Here is a 19,110-nt window from a genome sequence, read left to right as displayed (position 1 = left end):
TATAAAAGTGTTTTACTCACCCAGCACAAATCCTCGTCCTCCTCGTCCTCCTCCTCGTCCACCTCCGACCACCTTCAACCACCTCAGGTTATACCTTGAATAGTAATAAATATTTTCAGTATAAGAACACATCGAAAATATTGTGTAACGATCAATATAACTGAGTAATTGAGTAATTAATTGATTAATAATATGATAAATTGTATAAGCTTATTCATAGCTACCGAATTTGGGGTTGCGCGAAAAACGAATCGAAATAATTTATTGTAAACATGAACCGGGAACCACGGAACGCTTATCCTGGAAGTCGAGAAATTTTATTAGCGGACTGACAGCTACCGAATTTGGGGTTGCGCGAAAAACGAATCGAAATAATTTATTGTAAACATGAACCGGGAACCACGGAGCGCTTATCCCGGAAGTCGAGAAATTTTATCAGCGGACTGACAGCTACCGAATTTGGGGTTGCGCGAAAAACGAATCGAAATAATTTATTGTAAACATGAACCGGGAACCACGGAACGCTTATCCTGGAAGTCGAGAAATTTTATTAGCGGACTGACAGCTACCGAATTTGGGGTTGCGCGAAAAACGAATCGAAATAATTTATTGTAAACATGAACCGGGAACCACGGAGCGCTTATCCCGGAAGTCGAGAAATTTTATCAGCGGACTGACAGCTACCGAATTTAGGGTTGCGCGAAAAACGAATCGAAATAATTTATTGTAAACATGAACCAGGAACCACGGAGCGCTTATCCTGGAAGTCGAGAAATTTTATTAGCGGACTGACAGCTACCGAATTTGGGGTTGCGCGAAAAACGAATCGAAATAATTTATTGTAAACATGAACCGGGAACCACGGAACGCTTATCCTGGAAGTCGAGAAATTTTATTAGCGGACTGACAGCTACCGAATTTGGGGTTGCGCGAAAAACGAATCGAAATAATTTATTGTAAACATGAACCGGGAACCACGGAGCGCTTATCCCGGAAGTCGAGAAATTTTATCAGCGGACTGACAGCTACCGAATTTAGGGTTGCGCGAAAAACGAATCGAAATAATTTATTGTAAACATGAACCAGGAACCACGGAGCGCTTATCCTGGAAGTCGAGAAATTTTATTAGCGGACTGACAGCTACCGAATTTGGGGTTGCGCGAAAAACGAATCGAAATAATTTATTGTAAACATGAACCGGGAACCACGGAACGCTTATCCTGGAAGTCGAGAAATTTTATTAGCGGACTGACAGCTACCGAATTTGGGGTTGCGCGAAAAACGAATCGAAATAATTTATTGTAAACATGAACCAGGAACCACGGAGCGCTTATCCTGGAAGTCGAGAAATTTTATTAGCGGACTGACAGCTACCGAATTTGGGGTTGCGCAAAAAACGAATCGAAATAATTTATTGTAAACATGAACCGGGAACCACGGAACGCTTATCCTGGAAGTCGAGAAATTTTATTAGCGGACTGACAGCTACCGAATTTGGGGTTGCGCGAAAAACGAATCGAAATAATTTATTGTAAACATGAACCAGGAAACACGGAGCGCTTATCCTGGAAGTCGAGTTTCACCGCGTAGCGGACCCGAAGCGCGGGATCCAGGAGGTTGAGAACCCGGTACTCGAAATACGTAGCGGACCCGAAGCGCGGGATCCGGGAGGTTGAGAACCCGGTACTCGAAATTAGCGGAGCGCGACTCTCATCCGTCCGCTCTACTGCGCGGTTGTTTCCCGACTGAGGAATTCGGCTAGCTGATTTTGAATTGGTGACGTCACTTTCTGAACATCCGACATCCAAACTTTGGTTTCGAACTTTGATACTATGTATGATGATGTATGATGTACGATGTATGATGTACGATGTATGATGTATGATGTATGATGTATGATGATATGATATGATGTACAATGATTTTAGGTTTCACATTTCATACAAGAAATACACACTTTATCTCTCCTGCCGATTCCAGACTCAAGGGGCCAGGCCCTTCGATGGTCAGCCGTTGACTGAAGATATATTCTTCAGTGAACGGGTCGGCTAATAACGCTGCCGTTCTGCGACAGTTGGATGACGAAAAATTTCGCTTGTATCTTTCAAATGTGTGTTAAAATACACTCGAAGTGTTAAGAAGCGTCGTTCTTTCTCTCCCTATCACCTTTCTAGGTCTTTAAATCACTACGCAGCGTTAAATACTGTCCCATATACGAAGCATCCGTTTCATCTCGTTCAAAATTAGCGCATCCGTGATGTGTTACAGTTACTCTGAATTTTTTTCCATTCGAATACTTTTCGAAAAACAATTCTGCTCCTCCACCCAAAGCAGATACTTCACTTGCGACCAGCTAAAACAACGTTTCGATTCTAAGCCTCAGTTAACGAGTCGAAATGTTCTTTGCTCTGAAAATCACGAAAGAAATTCAACTTAACCACCTTAGACTTCTGACGGAAATTTCAACGATTTAAAAAAATGCTGGAATCAATTCTTTGATGCACTGTTACGAGGTCATTTAGCGAGAGGAATCGATTGCCTGCAACCCGAATATGCTGCAAGTGACGGATCAAGAGTTACAGCCGGAAAACGAAAGATTTTCTGCGTCATTTTTCTAATGCTTGTCTTTTGCTCTCTCTAACGTCTTTTTTACGTTTCACGAAAATTTCCGCAATTTTGAAAAGTGCTGGAATCAATTCTTTCATTCACTATTCCGACGTAATTTTGCGAGAGAAATCGATTGGGCGCAGTCCCAATACGCTGCGATCAACGCATCTAAAGTTACAGCCAAAAAACGTGAACCTGTGTTTTCGACGTTTTTCAGCAGGTGCTTTTTCGCTCGCCGTGTCTTTCCTGTTGGTCCTACGCTCTTTTCGCTGCGCTTTCTGACTTCCTGAGGGTCTAATTAGTCAGGGAAGGGTCATTGAAATCGAATCCGAGACCAAAAACTTTCGGCTCCAAAAATGGAGAAAAAGTAAGTCTAACCCCACTGCATCTTTGGCGAAAATTTTCGCGATTTTGAAAATTGCTGGAATAAATTCTTTCATGCACTATTTTGACGTAATTTTGCGAAAGAAGTCGATTGGGCTAGGGCCCTACCCTACCCCACCCCCCCAACCCCACCCTACTCCTACTTCTACTCCTACTCCCGATCTTTCTCCTATTCCTACTCCCACTTCCGATCCTACTCCTAATTTTACTCCTACTCCCACTCCCACTACCACCCCTACTCCTGATCCTGATCCTACTTGTATCAATACCTTCGAACGAAGTACTCATAGTGCACAAATCCTCATCATTCTCGTCCACCTACGACCACCACTAATCACCTCCAACGACCACCATTGCAAAATTGCCATTAAATATTATGAAAATGTTTTACTCATCGTGAATAAATAGCCGACACTACCGGCACTACGTTGGCTGTACCTAATATATGTATACATATAGACTACATTAATAGTCAGCTTTGTCATGTAATGTTCAATCATTCTTCTGTATTTCCTTTCGTGTACTTTAATAATATTTGGTCACTTGTTCACGTATAATAAACTGACACCCGAACACTTATACTAGGATTAAGGCGTAATAAATGAACCGAAACTAAACTGAAACAAAACTTTCTCGCTATGAAGTCGTTATTTGCCTTTGCCGTTTTGTTAACAACCTGGTGCAAATTTCATGTTGTTCGACCATTCCTTCTAATCCGTTGTTCGCAGCGAGTTGAGACTGAGCGTAATCGAATCATCTGGAAAAATTATGTTGATATAATAGATCAGAGAATTGATTCTAGCATCATCCGAAATCATCGAACTTTTATAAAAAAACCTAAAGGAAGTAGCCTTACTTTTTTGAGCAAAAAATTTGTATACTCTAATTCCCTACACAGAGAATGGACGGTCAGAAGAATGAGTATCAAAGGGAAAAAATAGTTTAAATTAATAACAATTGTTATTACTTTTAACGTTCAAGAAAACACTTTTGAGTGTAAAATTGTTATTCCTAGAAAGTCGAGCCTGAGGTCTGCTGAATGGTAGAATCCTTTCTTCCAGAGTAATTGTAACTGAGGAAATAAACGGGGTTGAACTTTATGAAGAATGAGTTTTATATATTAACCTTCTTGTAATATAGAATATGAATCGAGATGCGAGTTTCTGATGTTTCTCAGATTTTTCGCATAGTTCCGCAAGCAGAAACATATTTGCGACATGCCGGTGGTAATAGCCACATTGATAATTTTTTTCAAAGATTAGTACTGGATAGTTGTTGGTACAAAATCTGCCCACTAAATTTCACTATAAGCGTCGTCAGTGTTCCTTTTGCACCTATGCGTGATTGGTTGCAGGGATGCCCAAGATCCACTAATCGATCGGCGATCTTGAAATGTAATTCATAGAAAGTTATACTCCCTTCACTGTCTTCGGTGTTTACAGAACACCAGTGCCAGTTTATTTCAGGCAGGAATTTGTTTACGTGGAGTTGTCTCCTTATAGTTCAGTAAAGACGTGTTTACACAGTGCTAGAAATCGGACCGATTTCTCGGACCGAAAAAAAGTTACCAGAACTCGTATCGCGTATACAGCAAACTTGGACGTAAATCGTGGATCGAAAACGCGGATGAAAAAATGGATCGCGTCCCATTATTCATCCGCATTTTGGATCCACAATTTACGTCCGAGTTTGCTGTATACACGATACGAGTTCAGAGGGATGGGCGATGTTAGTATAAAATAGCGACATCCTATTGTCGATTGTTTTAATTCTACTACCAGTCTACTATCGATGTTCTTTTAAAAACATCGGAACATTGATTGTTATCATCGGTGACGAAAAAAAGCGCAAAAAATTCAAAAATTTTAGATACAATTGTAGACAGAATAATGAACGCAGAAATTCCAAGTTTTGAATTATCATTATTATTCAAAATAAAAATAAAATATGAGAACTAAATATAAATTACATTGGATAAAATTAAATTATTGAAACATTCTAATTAACAGTGAGAAATTTAATAGAAAATTTCTATAGATGAGTTACCGACAGATGTTGGCACAGAAATTCAATTTATTCCTGACATGACGATGTCGATAGTCCAATATTTTCCATCGATTATCGATGTATCGACTTTAAAACCCATCAATCAAAAACATTGATACTCGAAACATTGATGTGGGTGCATAATCGGTTACCTGATCGACAACGCGAAGCCATTTGAGTTATCAATATCCACGGATTCATTTTCAATAACGCAACTCTCGACTCTCCATTCCCAGTTAATCTAGTTAAAATGGCCCGAGAATTTTGCATCGGTTCTTTTCTTTAACCATTAAGGATTATTTACTAAACGATTTAATACTAACTAATTTTTTTATTTACCTTCCAGCATTTACAAATTGCTAGACTACCTCATAGTACTTTTTTCACTCTGCCTTCCTAACTGGGAGGAAATGGTTAGTCAATATTACAAGGATATCAAGTACCATTACCTAATCCTTAAAATTCCGGTTGAAAGGTACGATCCAATGTGGCTTACAATTAGTGACCCTTCCACTCATTATCTCTCTTCACATTGTTATTTTGCTGCCCAGCCAATCTCATACTGCATCCATTAGTCCTACATCCCTGAGCAAATGATTAGCATAGTCCTGCCTTATCATAGACATAGTACAAACTTTCAACCATCCCTCAAATTACATGCTGCAGGTGTTTGACAATCATAACAGATTATCAGGAAATCACATGTCTTCTGGTATCCCTTTTATCATGCTCATCACACTTTTGCAATAATCACAAGAGTTCATCTTTATTGAGTTCGGTAGGTGTTGGAGATTTAAAAATGAGATTGAGTTCAATTTCAGTTGCGAGTACTTATTCATTATTTTGAAATACTTTACTTCATTCGGAGAGTTAAAAATTAGTAGTTTCTGTATCATAACATGACTAATTGTAGCATCGATGTCGGATCTTTATTGGACTTTGTTCAATACTTTACAAATTCATTCTAATTTTATGGATCTGATACAAATGTAAATATCCAACAGTACAATATAAAAAATCTCTATGGGTCATTGCAGTAGGAAATATTAAAATAATACTTGCATAAAGATTCCTCTTGAAAATTCGCAATAAGAGAACTACGATGTATTATCATTTCTGCTATATAGTTCTCGCACACTGAAATCTGAAAAGACAACATTGTACCCAATTGTATATTAGGAACTATTCATCAGTGATTCATTTATGGACACTGATTCTAAACCCCCTAATGACTCAGTCGTTTATAATCAATTTTTTCAAGCTGAACTAAAGGTCTTAACTGTTCGGCGAATATTCTCATGTCTTCAGCTATTGCATCTTGTCCACGTGGAGCAAGCACGCTCAATTCGACCAAGTAGCTTTGAGATATGGGTTCTACATTATCCGGTATTTTCACTTGAACCATTTTAAATATTTTTGCTACAGTTACTTTCATTCTACCCTTTCGGAACATGTATCCCTGTACAATATACTCAAAATCTATTCTACATCCCAATTCTGTGAGGAATTCAACAACTGTACTGCTTGTTGCAATGTCTATACTGCTTCGCACTATTGTCGGTCTAGACTTGTCACCTAGCTCGGGTTGTCCGATGTAACGTAGCTGCCAAGGCATATCCTGATGATCTAAGGCTCTTCTCACCCTCAGCGATAATGGTTGTTCTGGCGGAGGACCTCTGAAAGGTTAAAATTTATATTTGAAATGCTCTTCTTTTTTAAAACACAAAGTAAATTTTTAAATTTTGCTGGAAGAAAATAATGGCTCATTATATTATTATCGTGAAATATAAATTGTCACAATAGGCAAGTTACAATTTTAAAGCCGCATCTGAAACCTAGAAAATATGCAAACAATGTGAAGTACTAAGTACTCTGGGTGAATAACGACAATGTATACCAGCAAAAAGAGAATGAGATTTACCTCCTTATACTGAAACACATTTCATGATCACGAAAAGTCTCCGGCCTACTATCAACGTTATCGCACAATCCTCTCAATCTTTGCAATAAGACTTCCACCGCACTGTCCATAACCGAACCTTGCAGAAGGTATTCTTGGTTTGGTATTATATTCGACTTTACAGCAGCGTTTAAGCTGTCCATCGCTGTACTTATTTGACTTGCCATTTTGGCAGAGTATTTAATTATACTTTCTACTGCGGTATGTTAATGGATTTGTCGCTACAGAATGGGGTAAATTGTCATTGTCCGATCGTCGTATTTGGTCTCTTTGCGAGGTTAAGTCACTGCAGCCTGCACACAGTCAATTTTCCCTGTTCCCAACAAATTGTCAACAATCATTGTCGCCAACCTTGTGATTGAAATTTATTAAACTTTGATGCGCGCGCATCTGACGCACTCAACGTTCACAAATCTGCACAAAATTGCTTTCTCGTTTGCACGCAACAATGTCACGATGTAAGAGGAACAATATACACAACTTTATACGATCGTGTTAGTGAGTTCGCTTATGTTGTTAGGTGTCGAAATGTCAATGTAAGAGTCGCGTGCAAATAGATGTCTGTTTATTGTCACAAAATAAATTCGAACGGTTCGATTGCGGTATGACATCGTCGAAAGAGTTGACCGTAGCAAGAAAAAGCCTTGTCGCATCGCTAGGTGATAACGCAAAACTGTAAGTTTGTTTTTATGTCACTCAACATTATGTGTGCAATGTGTGTATACAATTTGAGCTCAATTACCTTTTGTAAATATTGCGACAACCTGATCTTGGTATGATACTGTAATAACTGATTATACTAATACAGCGGTTAAAAACCTTTCTGATCTGTCACTTTCAATTCACCCTTTACTGATTTCCTTGGAATCGCAATGGACTTTGGGTGTACACATAGTTAATTATCATATTGTGGTTACAGGTACTTTGAAAAAATGAAGCTGTGGTTTCAGATGAAGGTACACCAATATCTTACCTGAGTCTTGATTTCCAAGAATCGTTTTGCTACTTTTTTTTTTTTAATCATACACTTATTTGATTTTCTCAGACAACTAAAGAAGAATTTGACTGCGAGGCGCGCAACATTATGACTGAGGATCAAGTCCATTTGCACAATGAATTTCTACTCTGCTTGTTCAACAAAGTACAGGGGTTAGCGTCTGTGACAACAGTCCGAACTAACAAACACAATCATACAAATGCTCATCTTGATAAAGAAAAAATGCTAGAGAAAAGGCTGCGATTGAAACGAAAATATAAAACAGACAAATCAAATTTTGAAGTAAGAAGCTGTTTTTGCAATAATATTAAAAAATCCGTGATTAACCATATAGTGCCAGTACTCGGATTCAGTTAAAGAATATTATTTTTTAAAACTGCTATACATATTTCAGTTAAAATTTTGTAAAAATTTAGTTTTAAACATTTTTGCCATTAATTACCTGTCGGTGAACTTATGATTTCAAGACCTTAGGATACCAGAGAGCCTGTAACACTCTTCCAAAATGTTTGATTAAAATTCATGAACTTATAAATAAAAATTGCCATTTTGCCAAATTAGTGAATGTGCGATAGCAGGCACTATAGTGTTAAATGGGTATCTGTTAGGAATTTGATATTTTATTGCTAACATATAGAAGTATTCATTCATTATTGATCTCTGGAAATATGTATAAAGTGGCCATAAGGCTGTGTCAAATATTTGAAAGTAGATATTTTTGTATGAAAAAAAAGCAAATACAACCTGAGAAAATTTATGTTAAGAATATAAAAGCTGCATATTTCAGCCTGCAGATGTCTACGTTGAAGTCTTGGGCCAAAGTTCGTCGCTGGTTGGAGACGAACCTATAGGTGCCAATCATTCCAGCGCGCAAGAGCTTTTGCTGCCAGATCGTACCTTCGTTTTAGCTAGACTAATGCTTGCTGCATGGGAGAATAATATGGATGGAGCTGAAGAAAATACAGCTCAAATAATTATAGCTGCTACTCAGGTACGAATATGCTATAGCTACGAGAATTTTGCTATACTGAAGTAATCAGATTGTGCAATGTTCTGGATTCGGGAAAGTACATTGTTTATTCTATTCTTCAGTCGGTTTTACCCATGATGTGAGTGAAAAATAACAACCCAATTCTCATACTTACAGGTATTTCTCAAAAATATACTCACAGCCGTAATAACTCGACGGAAAGGTTTCTCGGTGCGAGAAGGATCATTTATTCATAACATAGGTGAACCAGTACCCAGTTCATGGACCAGAAATACATCCTACATAACCAACACGTCAAATTTTAGGTACAGCATAGATTCATATTTATGAATAAAATCGGAATAGGCTGGAAGTAGGGACTAATGTTACATTTTGCATAAGATCGTTACTTTAGTGCTTATTCCCTTATTTCTGAATTTTTTTTGTATAGATTTGACTTCTTCGAATTTCAATCATAGTTTAAAGCCTCCGATTTATTTTCGAATTTGATAGAGTATGTAAAAGGATAGTGCTAGATTTTCCGTAAATTTTATGTGTGCGTCTATAACGAATAATATATGAATTATCCAGTATGGCTACAAATATAGTGGAGCCTGAAGGACAAGTACCTGCAATGAAGCAAACACTCGAAGAAGCGGAACAAGCAAATGCATTTGCATTGGCATGTTCAACACAAACTACCTCACCGACTCCCGATCCTGTTAATGTGGCTAATCTTCAACAAGCATTGAAGGTATGAGTTTGATGAATATATTTGTTACGGTGTGTTAATTAAATATGCCTAAATATTCGGATGAGTATAACAACAAAACCAATTCTTGGAAAAAATAACAGGATATAAATTTTGAAACTCACAACTGTTTACTGTCTTGAATGAGATCATTAATCTTACGTAAATACGTTGAATTAGTGAAAATATAGGACATTTCTCCAATGTTTTTCACCAAATATTTGCATCACTACACTGTTGCATTATGCATATACGTGACAATATTTGACCATAGATCCACAAGAATCTCATCAACAATCATACAATTTATGCAACTAATATGGAACGTCTACATACATATGCTACGCACCCAACCTGGGAAGATTTGGAGGCAAGGAAAATACTGTGTAAAAATTTAAGAACGTGACAAAAGAAGTAGAATTTAGAGTAGTGCAAAATAATTGTTAACCGTAAGTTGTTCTGTTGTTTTCGTTTGTAAGTTAATGGCAGATTTCGATAGTGGAAGAATTATTGGTAAATCTAGGAGCAAAAATATTGAGGTTTTGATGGTACCAGAATTGTATTAACTCACAAAAATTTGTAATAAGTAATATATTTTCTACCTTTGATATATTAAAATTGATAGCGGTGGGGATTCACATTCTGATTTGAAATCTACCAGCTTTTGTAATATATTTTACACCTTTGAACGGCTTATATTTTTCACCATACATGTCGAGCCTGTTTACTTTCAAGCCAGATACAGCAAGCTGGTTGATTGTGAAATGAACCTAAAAGTAAAAGCGTTTAGAACGATTCCTTATTAGACGTCATTAGGAGTATACGAAGTTGAGACAATGCTAAAATAAACTTGTTATGATAATGAGACTTACATTGATAGCAGGATTTGATTCTGTGACGGTCGCCCCATTTTGAATAGTGATCTTGAAAATTAAGAAATGACAACAATGAAGTCAGTCAAAATTTTTTTTTTGTAGTATTATTAGTATTGTTTAATTTTTTCTATTACAACTTACACTTCCTCGAAGATTGGGCAATTTCGCAACATCTATTCTTCCAATATCCCACACAAGTACTTTACTGACTGGATCAAAAGAGTACTTTCCTTGATTGGGTACCAAACTACAATTTAACACTGATTTTGGCATGGGAATTTCGATATTAACATTTTCTACCTAAAAAAGAGAATTAAGCAATATCAATCACAACCCTTGTCCTTATCTTGATCCGTAAATATCAGATATAATGTATGAAATTAACACAGCATAAAAATAGTTTTACGAACTGCAAATCACTTACAGTTTTTTTCAAACATATTCAAAGCTTAAAAGATTGCATAAAATTGCTTACAGTTCGTCCAACAGTTTGTTTAGGCCCAACTGTAATATCCAATCTGCCGCCACCAGATTCCTTTAGGCTTATATTATGCCTTACGTATATAGGAATTGCCACAACACTTTGTGACCCGATATGGTAGGACAGAAGTCGGAAGTTACCATCTGGTGGAATGAAGGACAATATTCTCTCGGACTAAAATAGTATAAGTTATTCTGCCTGTGAGTCAATATTGTTTACATTTATGTTATAAATGTAGACACAAACCTCCCATCGCTTGAACCTAACACATGGATGGAAGCTGACATCATCAAATAATCTTGGATTCATGAATGAAAGTGTGAGATCAGGCATGCCACTCAATTTAATACAGCAATCAATCTGAAAATTAATATTGCCTTGTTATCATATGATTCATTGAGAGCTTCCATTTCTGGTTTATAAGAATTTCTTTTACAAAATATAACTTTACGATTCATACATAGCCTTGGATTTCTGCAAAAACTGTTGCCCCAGTTTTGTCAATTATAGCATCAACTTCCTCAACAACATCGAAGTAAGCTTCATTATTTGTGTATTTAACACCTGTTCTTCGCCAGGGTACATTTGACAATTGGCCACTTGGCAAGATTGCACTCACACTGAAAATTGTACAATATAGTAAGCAACTGTCAGTATTATTGTACTCATAGCAGTAGTAGTAATGTTATTTTACTTACTTAGACTTCCCTGTTACGGTATTAGCTATCGTTCTTAAAATATTGGGTGGTTTAATCAGTTCTTTGAGGATATTTGATTCTGTCGCCAACGGAAAACCATTGTCTAACATTTCGTCCAACAATTCATAAACAACAACATAATTCTCTTTTATTATTGTTTCTGTACATTCACTGAAGTAGTCTTCAAACGTGTCTACTACTCTGTGTAAAAACTCGATAACAAACAGTGGCGGAACTGAAACAGTCGATAAGTATGTAATATTTACCAGCAGCGTGAGAATTATAACTGTAATTAACCAATGTAACAAAAATGATGAGATCACATTAAAATTAGCAAAGATATAATACTATGAAGCATTTAGCAACAGCGTACCTTCCGTCATACACACAGCGACAAAAAACATATTGCAGCGATATATGCTGATCAAATAATGATGCGGTGTTGCAATAACTGGTGGCGTGTCTTCAGGTGAAGAAACTCTACGTTGTTGGTCAAAAAAATAATCACACAGGGATCGCGCGACCGCACTTTTCCAATGTTTTTCCATAAATACATCTCTGAAAGGTGACAAATTTTTAGGCTATGTCACGGTTATTTCTCAGGTTTATGAACTAACTTGTTATATAGAAACAAACTTACCCTGATGAATTTATTATAAATAAACTGTGAATCATTTTCTCCTTGATGGCTGAGAAGAATAACTCAACTCGGAGTTATTCTGAGGGAACTTTAATATGTTGACAGGTAAGTGACACTTGGATGGTTTGAGTCACGGTGAGTTTACCTCGGTATTCTTAAGCCTCGTTCACACCCCCATTTTGCGGTACAGATATCTGCAGATATCTGCAGCAAATGAATATCTGGCGTGTCTCGTAACGGTCAAGTCAATATGTAGATCCTGGTAACAAAATGCGCCGGTTCATTGACTGTTGTAAAGAATTCGATAGTTTTGATATATTGGTGAATTTTAGTGACTGATGCGAGAACGGTTCCTAACTTGTCGCACTTTTCCAGCCAAAATTGACAATATTTTGAGCAAGTATTTGAAAACTTGCTGATACTGATGAACTACCCATTTTATCGAATTGCAGTAAGGATACTAGATCTGTACGAATACATTAATTGGTTTTATTATGACTTCGCAATAGTTACTGTAAAAATGCTCATGTCATCATTTCTGTGTTCTCCGGGTCCCAATTAATTGGAAAACACCTGGAAATTACTTCTACAGCAAAAGCTTGTTATCTCGTTTGTATACGTAAACGGCAGGACAGCAGAATTGTGCGTGAGTTCATCATGTAAAAATCTTGATTTGTCAAAAAGTGATGCAAAGCTCGGGCGGCGGGTGAAAAAATCTCGGACCCGAAAAAACACAAATCTTAGGACGTGTGTAATCTTTTGTTTCCGAGATCCTGTGGCATGCAATCGATTTAGAATGAAAACTTGTTGCCTCTGAAATGACAGCTATAAAAATTATGGTTGCTCACTGGATTTTGTTCAAAAAACCCTAAAACTAATGATTTCAGAAGCGGTTTCGATATATTATAAAGTAAAAATAATCGATTATGCATAGTCTAAAATTGCTGGGAGCTGTGGATCAAAAGTCACAGGCGAAAAACGGAGAAATTCTCCCAAATTTTGGCGCACGTTTGCAGTTGTTGATCCAAAAGAGTTCTAGTTATCATTTTTGGACTGAAAAAGTTTACCGTTCCCAGAAATCGCAAGCAACACTAAGGCCTTACAGTTTGATCGAAAAATTACGGGCGATTTTAAAAATCGCTAGAATCAATTATTTGCAGTGGTATTTCGCGGAAGAATATTGCAGTGTTCTGCTATGCCGACTTGATTTTACGTCCAGATCCTACAAGACGAGTAGGTAAGTGCAGGTTAGTAGAATTATCCGTAAATCCCCCCAGACTCTGCCAACCATTACGAAACATAACCCAAGGCTAGCAGTCTTTGCAATTTTTCCTAGCTCCATGGGTTTTTCGAATTTTGTAGCCTAGCAGTGTATAGAAGGAGGGCACTCTCTAATGGACTGCAAATAAGGGTACATAAAATAACCGACGTGGCCCTGATCGATATTAATTAATTACATAATTACACTTATTACATTTTAAACCATAGTCAGTTGGACAACTTACGTTTCACAGCGCGAGCACCGCGAGCACTATTTGCAGCCAAAATCGGCACACGTCTTATAACACCAAGATTCCCTCCTACACGCTCCATATTCTTAGCTGTTCTGGACGTCGCTTACGTAGACGTGTAGGTGCGCCATCTACGATCACCGGATCCAAGCTCATGCTCTACGGCTGAAATCTACGTAACGTGAGCAATGCCTATCCCGGTATGGTCATAGATCGAGCAGTCGAATCGTGCGGAAATTCAGAATTTATATGCTCAATCATTCGCTTGACAAACAGCGTAAAATAACGTCGAAATCATGTCGCAAATATCTGCAACCGAGGGCCCGATGTTACAGCAGATTGACCTGACGAAGTTGAATCTCCAGCAGCTTACACAATTGAAGCAACAATTGGATCAGGAACTTGGTGTTTTCCAGGACTCGCTGCAGACCCTAAAAATCGCTCAAAACAAGTTCCAAGAGTCCGGAACTAGTCTTGAGAAGCTTACCCCGTCCGCTAAGGGTAAGCCTTCCTTAAACCACTTCATTTTCTCCAATCCCTAGCTAACCGATTATAATTTGGAGGTTATGAGCCATGCATCATTCACGCGTCTTTAAGATTGCCATTACCTTTAAATCCTATTCCTGATGTCAGTCAATCAGGCAAGACCCTTTTGAGATTTTTAACTTTCCCAAATTTTCTTTTCCTCAACAAGAAGTTGATCTGAATTCCAATCCCATTACCACTGTGTTCAGATTTTTTTTCTTCACTGAGCTAGGCTTCACTGTGCCTATTTATCTGCAGGGTATTCTTTCTGCAATATTTGCAATGCCAGTAACAATTTCAATCCACGAACTTACTTTATTTACTTAGTGGATCATTATAATTATAAGCTCCTTATCATTGTCTCACATTTGATCTAGGACTTTTTAATATTGATTGACTGGTATGCAATCTACTTTCTTAACAATATATAGTTTATTGTATGATCTCTAATCTCGCAGGTTCAAGTCTTGAAAATATTGATCAGTATCAATTTTGCTTTGCAGGAAAAGAGATACTCGTGCCACTGACAGGTTCGATGTACGTTACGGGGAAATTAGCTGATACAGAGACGGTGATAGTTGATATTGGGACTGGATATTACGCGCAGAAGGACATCCAAGGTGCGAAAGATTATTTCAAAAGAAGAGTGAATTATGTAACGGAGCAGATGGAGAAAATTCAACAAATTGGACTTGAAAAGAGTAAAATAAGGGAAGCTATTATGGATGTAATGGAGATGAAAATACAAGGACAGATGTCAACGCAAAAGGAACTTGCAGAGACTGCATAGAGATATCTATGTGACATAATTAAGTTACATTCATTTTAATTCATGCCCTAATTTTATGCCTTTTGTCTGTATTTTTAATTTAACTCTTTAAAATTGTTCTAGAATATATCTTCACTGTACATTCGGTGTTACGTTATCAACTTGTTTAACACTGTTTCAAGTCATTGAACTATACATTTTCTTACATATAAAATGATACAAAGTTTTGTTTGTACACAGAGCACAAGTAAAATAATAATTGCTAATAACAAAATCGTTATGCCCCAATTTTTGTCTACAAAATATTTTTACTCCACAGTCATCGAGGGAATAGCAAAGACCTTATTCGAATTTGATGCGCGATATTAAACGTTGATTTTATTCTGTACCAATAAAGCGATTTTTTTTGTGTGAATAATTATGCGGAATATTATCATGCAGGCATTACATATGCATTATTCACCAAGAATAATTTTTTTTGAGAATATTATATTTTGATCTCATAGCGTATTTAATACAATTGTATATTGATGCATAATAAAGTATCCTCCGTAATTTTGATGTTTGAAATGAGTCGAGATTCATTGAATTTAAACATTTGATTGCGTCTAATTTGTTTAATCAAGATCTGGCAGCAACGTGTAGAAATTAGCCACTTCACTGGCCCATTTTAAAGTAATATAGGTAAACATAGTAGGTGCAACTTCATGATTATAGAAAGTATGATGTTTATTTTTATGTAATGTCGAAAAGTAATCATGGCCATACTTGCAAATAGAAGATACCTCATGCCAAATTTTCCCTTGGCCTCTCGAGTATGAATGCGAAGCGAATTTTAACGGTATTGCACCTGTGTGATTTTCTATCCTACATCCATTTAAAGCCTGCGGGTTCAAAGTCTGCAGCTCTCAAAGGGCATGGTTTGGACATCCGTGTTGTAGGCGGAAAACGAACCAGCATAGAAGACTTTCCATTCATAGTATGCATGCGTGTTTTCTTATTTAATCGTCAGCTCAATCAAAACCACATACTCTGGATACGTGAATAAGAAACTGTTGGAAAAATCTAATAAAATTAAGCAGTCAACACATGTAATATATGTATATATAAGACATTATCGATTCCGATGCGTGTTGTTCGTCTAGGTTTCGATTCAACGACGATATCAGCGTCATTTATGCGGTGGCAGTTACATCCTTCCAAAGTTCATTTTATCAGCAGCACATTGTATGGTTTCGTAAGTGAGTTCGAAATTTGGCTAACGTCTTTAGTTTGTGGGACGAAAATAATAATGAAAATCTGCTTATCTAACGCCGTTGAGGTTTAATTTTATCCCCTTTTCACATTGCAGAAAATTGAGGAGCGGAAAATTTAAACTTATAAATCCACGAGTGTTTGTAGCCGTGGCTGGTTCCACTGGAGTTAAGAATCTTTACGGCAGTACAATACAGATAAAATTGATAAATTTAGTGATACCTCATCCGTTGTACAACCCAAGAACCATGCATCACGATATTGGCCTCTATCGAGTAAGATTTCGTTGACGGACTCTATTTCATTGCATTCACGAAGTGCATAAGTAGTACCTATACCTAGAGCATAATTTGAACGCAAATACAGTGATAAATTGATTTACGAAAGAAAGTTTTTTTCTATTTTATTGTTCGTTTGCCACGTTTCCGAATCGTTGTTACACGAGTTTTCACCTTCTCGCTCTTTCAACCGTCTCACCGGCATTATTGTCCATTATCCCAAGCTCACGGAGCCCTTCAGGATAACCCGATTTGTCTATCCATCTCCTATTCCAAATTCTATTGACGATACGCTTGCCCAAACCAAATTTCCAATCTGTACCGTCGTGGGCTGGGGGCGGCTGAAGCCAGGTTCGGATGTACGTTATCACTCTCCGTATTGCATATTCAATTTACGTTTTTGTACAAGAATGAGGTACCTGCTGAAAGACACTCAATATTTATATACAGGTAGGCTACGGTGATGTGCTAAGGAAGGTTCGAGTGCCATTGATAACAGCCGAAAAATGTAGGCACCAAGTTTATTCGGGTGTCAGGAGAGACAGTCAACTATGCGCAGGTGTTGACGAAGGGGGCATTGATAGTTGCCAGGTGAAAGTCTTTTCAGATTCTCCGTAAACAAATTATACTTTCGAATATGCGACAAATTCCATAATTTGTTGGGGACATCAATCAACTCCGACTTGGTCCTTTAAGCATTCATCTTTTTCCATTTCTCACCAGGGTGATAGCGGCGGTCCAATGCTGTGCGACAACGTTCAAGTTGGCGTAGTTTCATGGGGCATAGGCTGTGGGAACAAAAAATCACCTGGTATATACAGCAGAGTTGATTACTACCTCGATTGGATTAACAGTACCGTGACAAGAAATACTGTGACAGGTCAATCTGATATCAACTCGCTTCGCTGTGTACTCTTAACAGTTTTACTATATTTATTGTAACATTATTAAAATGAACATTGTATTAGTAAGCAAGTACCTGCCTGCGTTACACAGAAATAATCAATCCATGATGCATCTTATTGGAAGCAACTTATCGTACATGCCTGACACGCCGAATAGCTGTCGTTAGAAACGTGCGTTGCAGTGATTGATTTTTGTAACAAATTTCGGTTATGATTGTCTGCAAATAAAAAATCAGTGCTTGTGAGACGATTCAGGATCGTTTTCAATGACCTTACAGAGATATCCTCATGTGCAAAATAAATCACACACTAGCTTTGAAGCCCTCGCTTGCTAAAGCTCTCTCAGGGTCGAATGCCTAGTGTAACTGGTTTTTGTGCTCGTGCGCTCGCTTACTCGTTGTCAGTGTTTTACCATATGACATAGTTGTAGGGGAGACTGGGGCACGATGAATCCCCAAAAAAATCTGGTATTTGCTTCACGTTATATAGAATAAACACTGTTTTTGTGCATGTGACGCAAACCGAATCTGTCCGTAAGATTTTTTCGATATAGTGCTTCAAATCACGTTTACGCATGCACGTAAGTATAACGTATTGTGATTTTATGACAATAAATTTCGTAAAAAAATACCATAGAACAATCAGCCAAGTGCTGACAGATTTGAAACACTACGCTCAGCAATTTTAGCTCTAATTGAACGACGTTTTTGTTATGAATTCCTATGTATACTATGCCAACTACTCACCAATTGCAATTTGTTGATCCTCGGCGTTCGGTTTTTTCCGATAACAGCATGCATATTGGTTTGTTAGTACAAAATATGCCGTTTCAATACTTAAGCCTGTAAACTTGAAAATTAGTCCGGTCGGTATAAAGTCATTAGGTTAAATACCTGGACAGCCAGAACTATGGAGCGCTTGTCTTGGAGGTCAAGATCCACCAGGTGGAGGATACTGACAGCCAGAACTACCAAACGTTAGTCCTGAAAGTCAAAAGGCATCGGGTCAAGTACCCGAATAGCCAAAACTACAGAATGCTTGTCCTGGAGTTCAAGATCCACCAGGTGGAGGACCTAGACAGCTAAATCTACGGAATGTTAGTCCTGAAGGTCGAAAGTCACTAGGTCCAGGATCTGGACAGCCAGAACTACGGAGTGCTTGTCCTGAAAGTCGAGTTTCATCAGGTAGCGGGTTTGGTGCATAGAAACTACGGAGCGCTTGTCCCTGAAGTCGAGTTTCACCAGGTAGCGGACCTGGAGTGCAGGAACCATGGAGCGCTATTCCTGGAAGTCCAGTTTCACCAGGTAGTGGACCTGGAGCGCAGGAACCATGGAGCGCTATTCCTGGAAGTCCAGTTTCACCAGGTAGTGGACCTGGAGCGCAGGAACCATGGAGCGCTTGTCCTGGAAGTCAAGTTTCATCAGGTAGCGGGTTTGGTGCATAGAAACTACGGAGCGCT

The 19,110-nt window shown here is 37.9% G+C and overlaps 5 protein-coding genes across 5 annotated transcripts; 3 read left to right on the top strand and 2 right to left on the bottom strand.

The window, feature by feature from the left end:
- Positions 1 to 4,896: 4,896 nt before the first annotated feature.
- Positions 4,897 to 7,426, bottom strand: LOC124300078 (mediator of RNA polymerase II transcription subunit 18). Its single transcript, XM_046753735.1, has 2 exons — positions 6,959 to 7,426; positions 4,897 to 6,713 (listed from the first exon to the last, which is right to left on the bottom strand). The coding sequence occupies exons 1-2, from the start codon at positions 7,162 to 7,164 to the stop codon at positions 6,263 to 6,265; spliced, it is 657 nt and encodes a 218-aa protein (XP_046609691.1). The 5' UTR covers positions 7,165 to 7,426; the 3' UTR covers positions 4,897 to 6,262.
- Positions 7,427 to 7,452: 26 nt separating this feature from the next.
- LOC124300077 (transcriptional adapter 1-like) lies at positions 7,453 to 10,233 on the top strand. Its single transcript, XM_046753734.1, has 7 exons — positions 7,453 to 7,672; positions 7,917 to 7,953; positions 8,043 to 8,276; positions 8,782 to 8,985; positions 9,142 to 9,290; positions 9,556 to 9,718; positions 9,990 to 10,233. Exons 1-7 carry the CDS (start codon positions 7,602 to 7,604, stop codon positions 10,119 to 10,121), a joined length of 990 nt encoding a protein of 329 aa, XP_046609690.1. The 5' UTR covers positions 7,453 to 7,601; the 3' UTR covers positions 10,122 to 10,233.
- A 58-nt stretch (positions 10,234 to 10,291) lies between these two features.
- On the bottom strand, positions 10,292 to 12,639 carry LOC124300076 (AP-3 complex subunit mu-1). The gene is made up of 9 exons (XM_046753732.1): positions 12,410 to 12,639; positions 12,143 to 12,327; positions 11,770 to 12,004; positions 11,532 to 11,691; positions 11,318 to 11,431; positions 11,066 to 11,245; positions 10,732 to 10,890; positions 10,588 to 10,638; positions 10,292 to 10,485 (listed from the first exon to the last, which is right to left on the bottom strand). Exons 1-9 carry the CDS (start codon positions 12,442 to 12,444, stop codon positions 10,351 to 10,353), a joined length of 1,254 nt encoding a protein of 417 aa, XP_046609688.1. The 5' UTR covers positions 12,445 to 12,639; the 3' UTR covers positions 10,292 to 10,350.
- A 1,451-nt stretch (positions 12,640 to 14,090) lies between these two features.
- On the top strand, positions 14,091 to 15,784 carry LOC124300079 (prefoldin subunit 5). Its single transcript, XM_046753736.1, has 2 exons — positions 14,091 to 14,421; positions 14,949 to 15,784. The coding sequence occupies exons 1-2, from the start codon at positions 14,217 to 14,219 to the stop codon at positions 15,233 to 15,235; spliced, it is 492 nt and encodes a 163-aa protein (XP_046609692.1). The 5' UTR covers positions 14,091 to 14,216; the 3' UTR covers positions 15,236 to 15,784.
- Positions 15,785 to 16,443: 659 nt separating this feature from the next.
- LOC124299647 (trypsin-3-like) lies at positions 16,444 to 17,818 on the top strand. Its single transcript, XM_046752914.1, has 6 exons — positions 16,444 to 16,451; positions 16,566 to 16,743; positions 16,914 to 17,105; positions 17,197 to 17,337; positions 17,470 to 17,626; positions 17,715 to 17,818. The coding sequence occupies exons 1-6, from the start codon at positions 16,444 to 16,446 to the stop codon at positions 17,816 to 17,818; spliced, it is 780 nt and encodes a 259-aa protein (XP_046608870.1).
- Positions 17,819 to 19,110: the final 1,292 nt, after the last annotated feature.

The sequence above is a fragment of the Neodiprion virginianus genome, chromosome 3 (genome assembly GCF_021901495.1).
Source record: "Neodiprion virginianus isolate iyNeoVirg1 chromosome 3, iyNeoVirg1.1, whole genome shotgun sequence".
Classification (NCBI taxonomy): Eukaryota; Metazoa; Arthropoda; class Insecta; order Hymenoptera; family Diprionidae; genus Neodiprion; species Neodiprion virginianus.
This window is presented reverse-complemented; position numbering and strand designations above follow the sequence as displayed.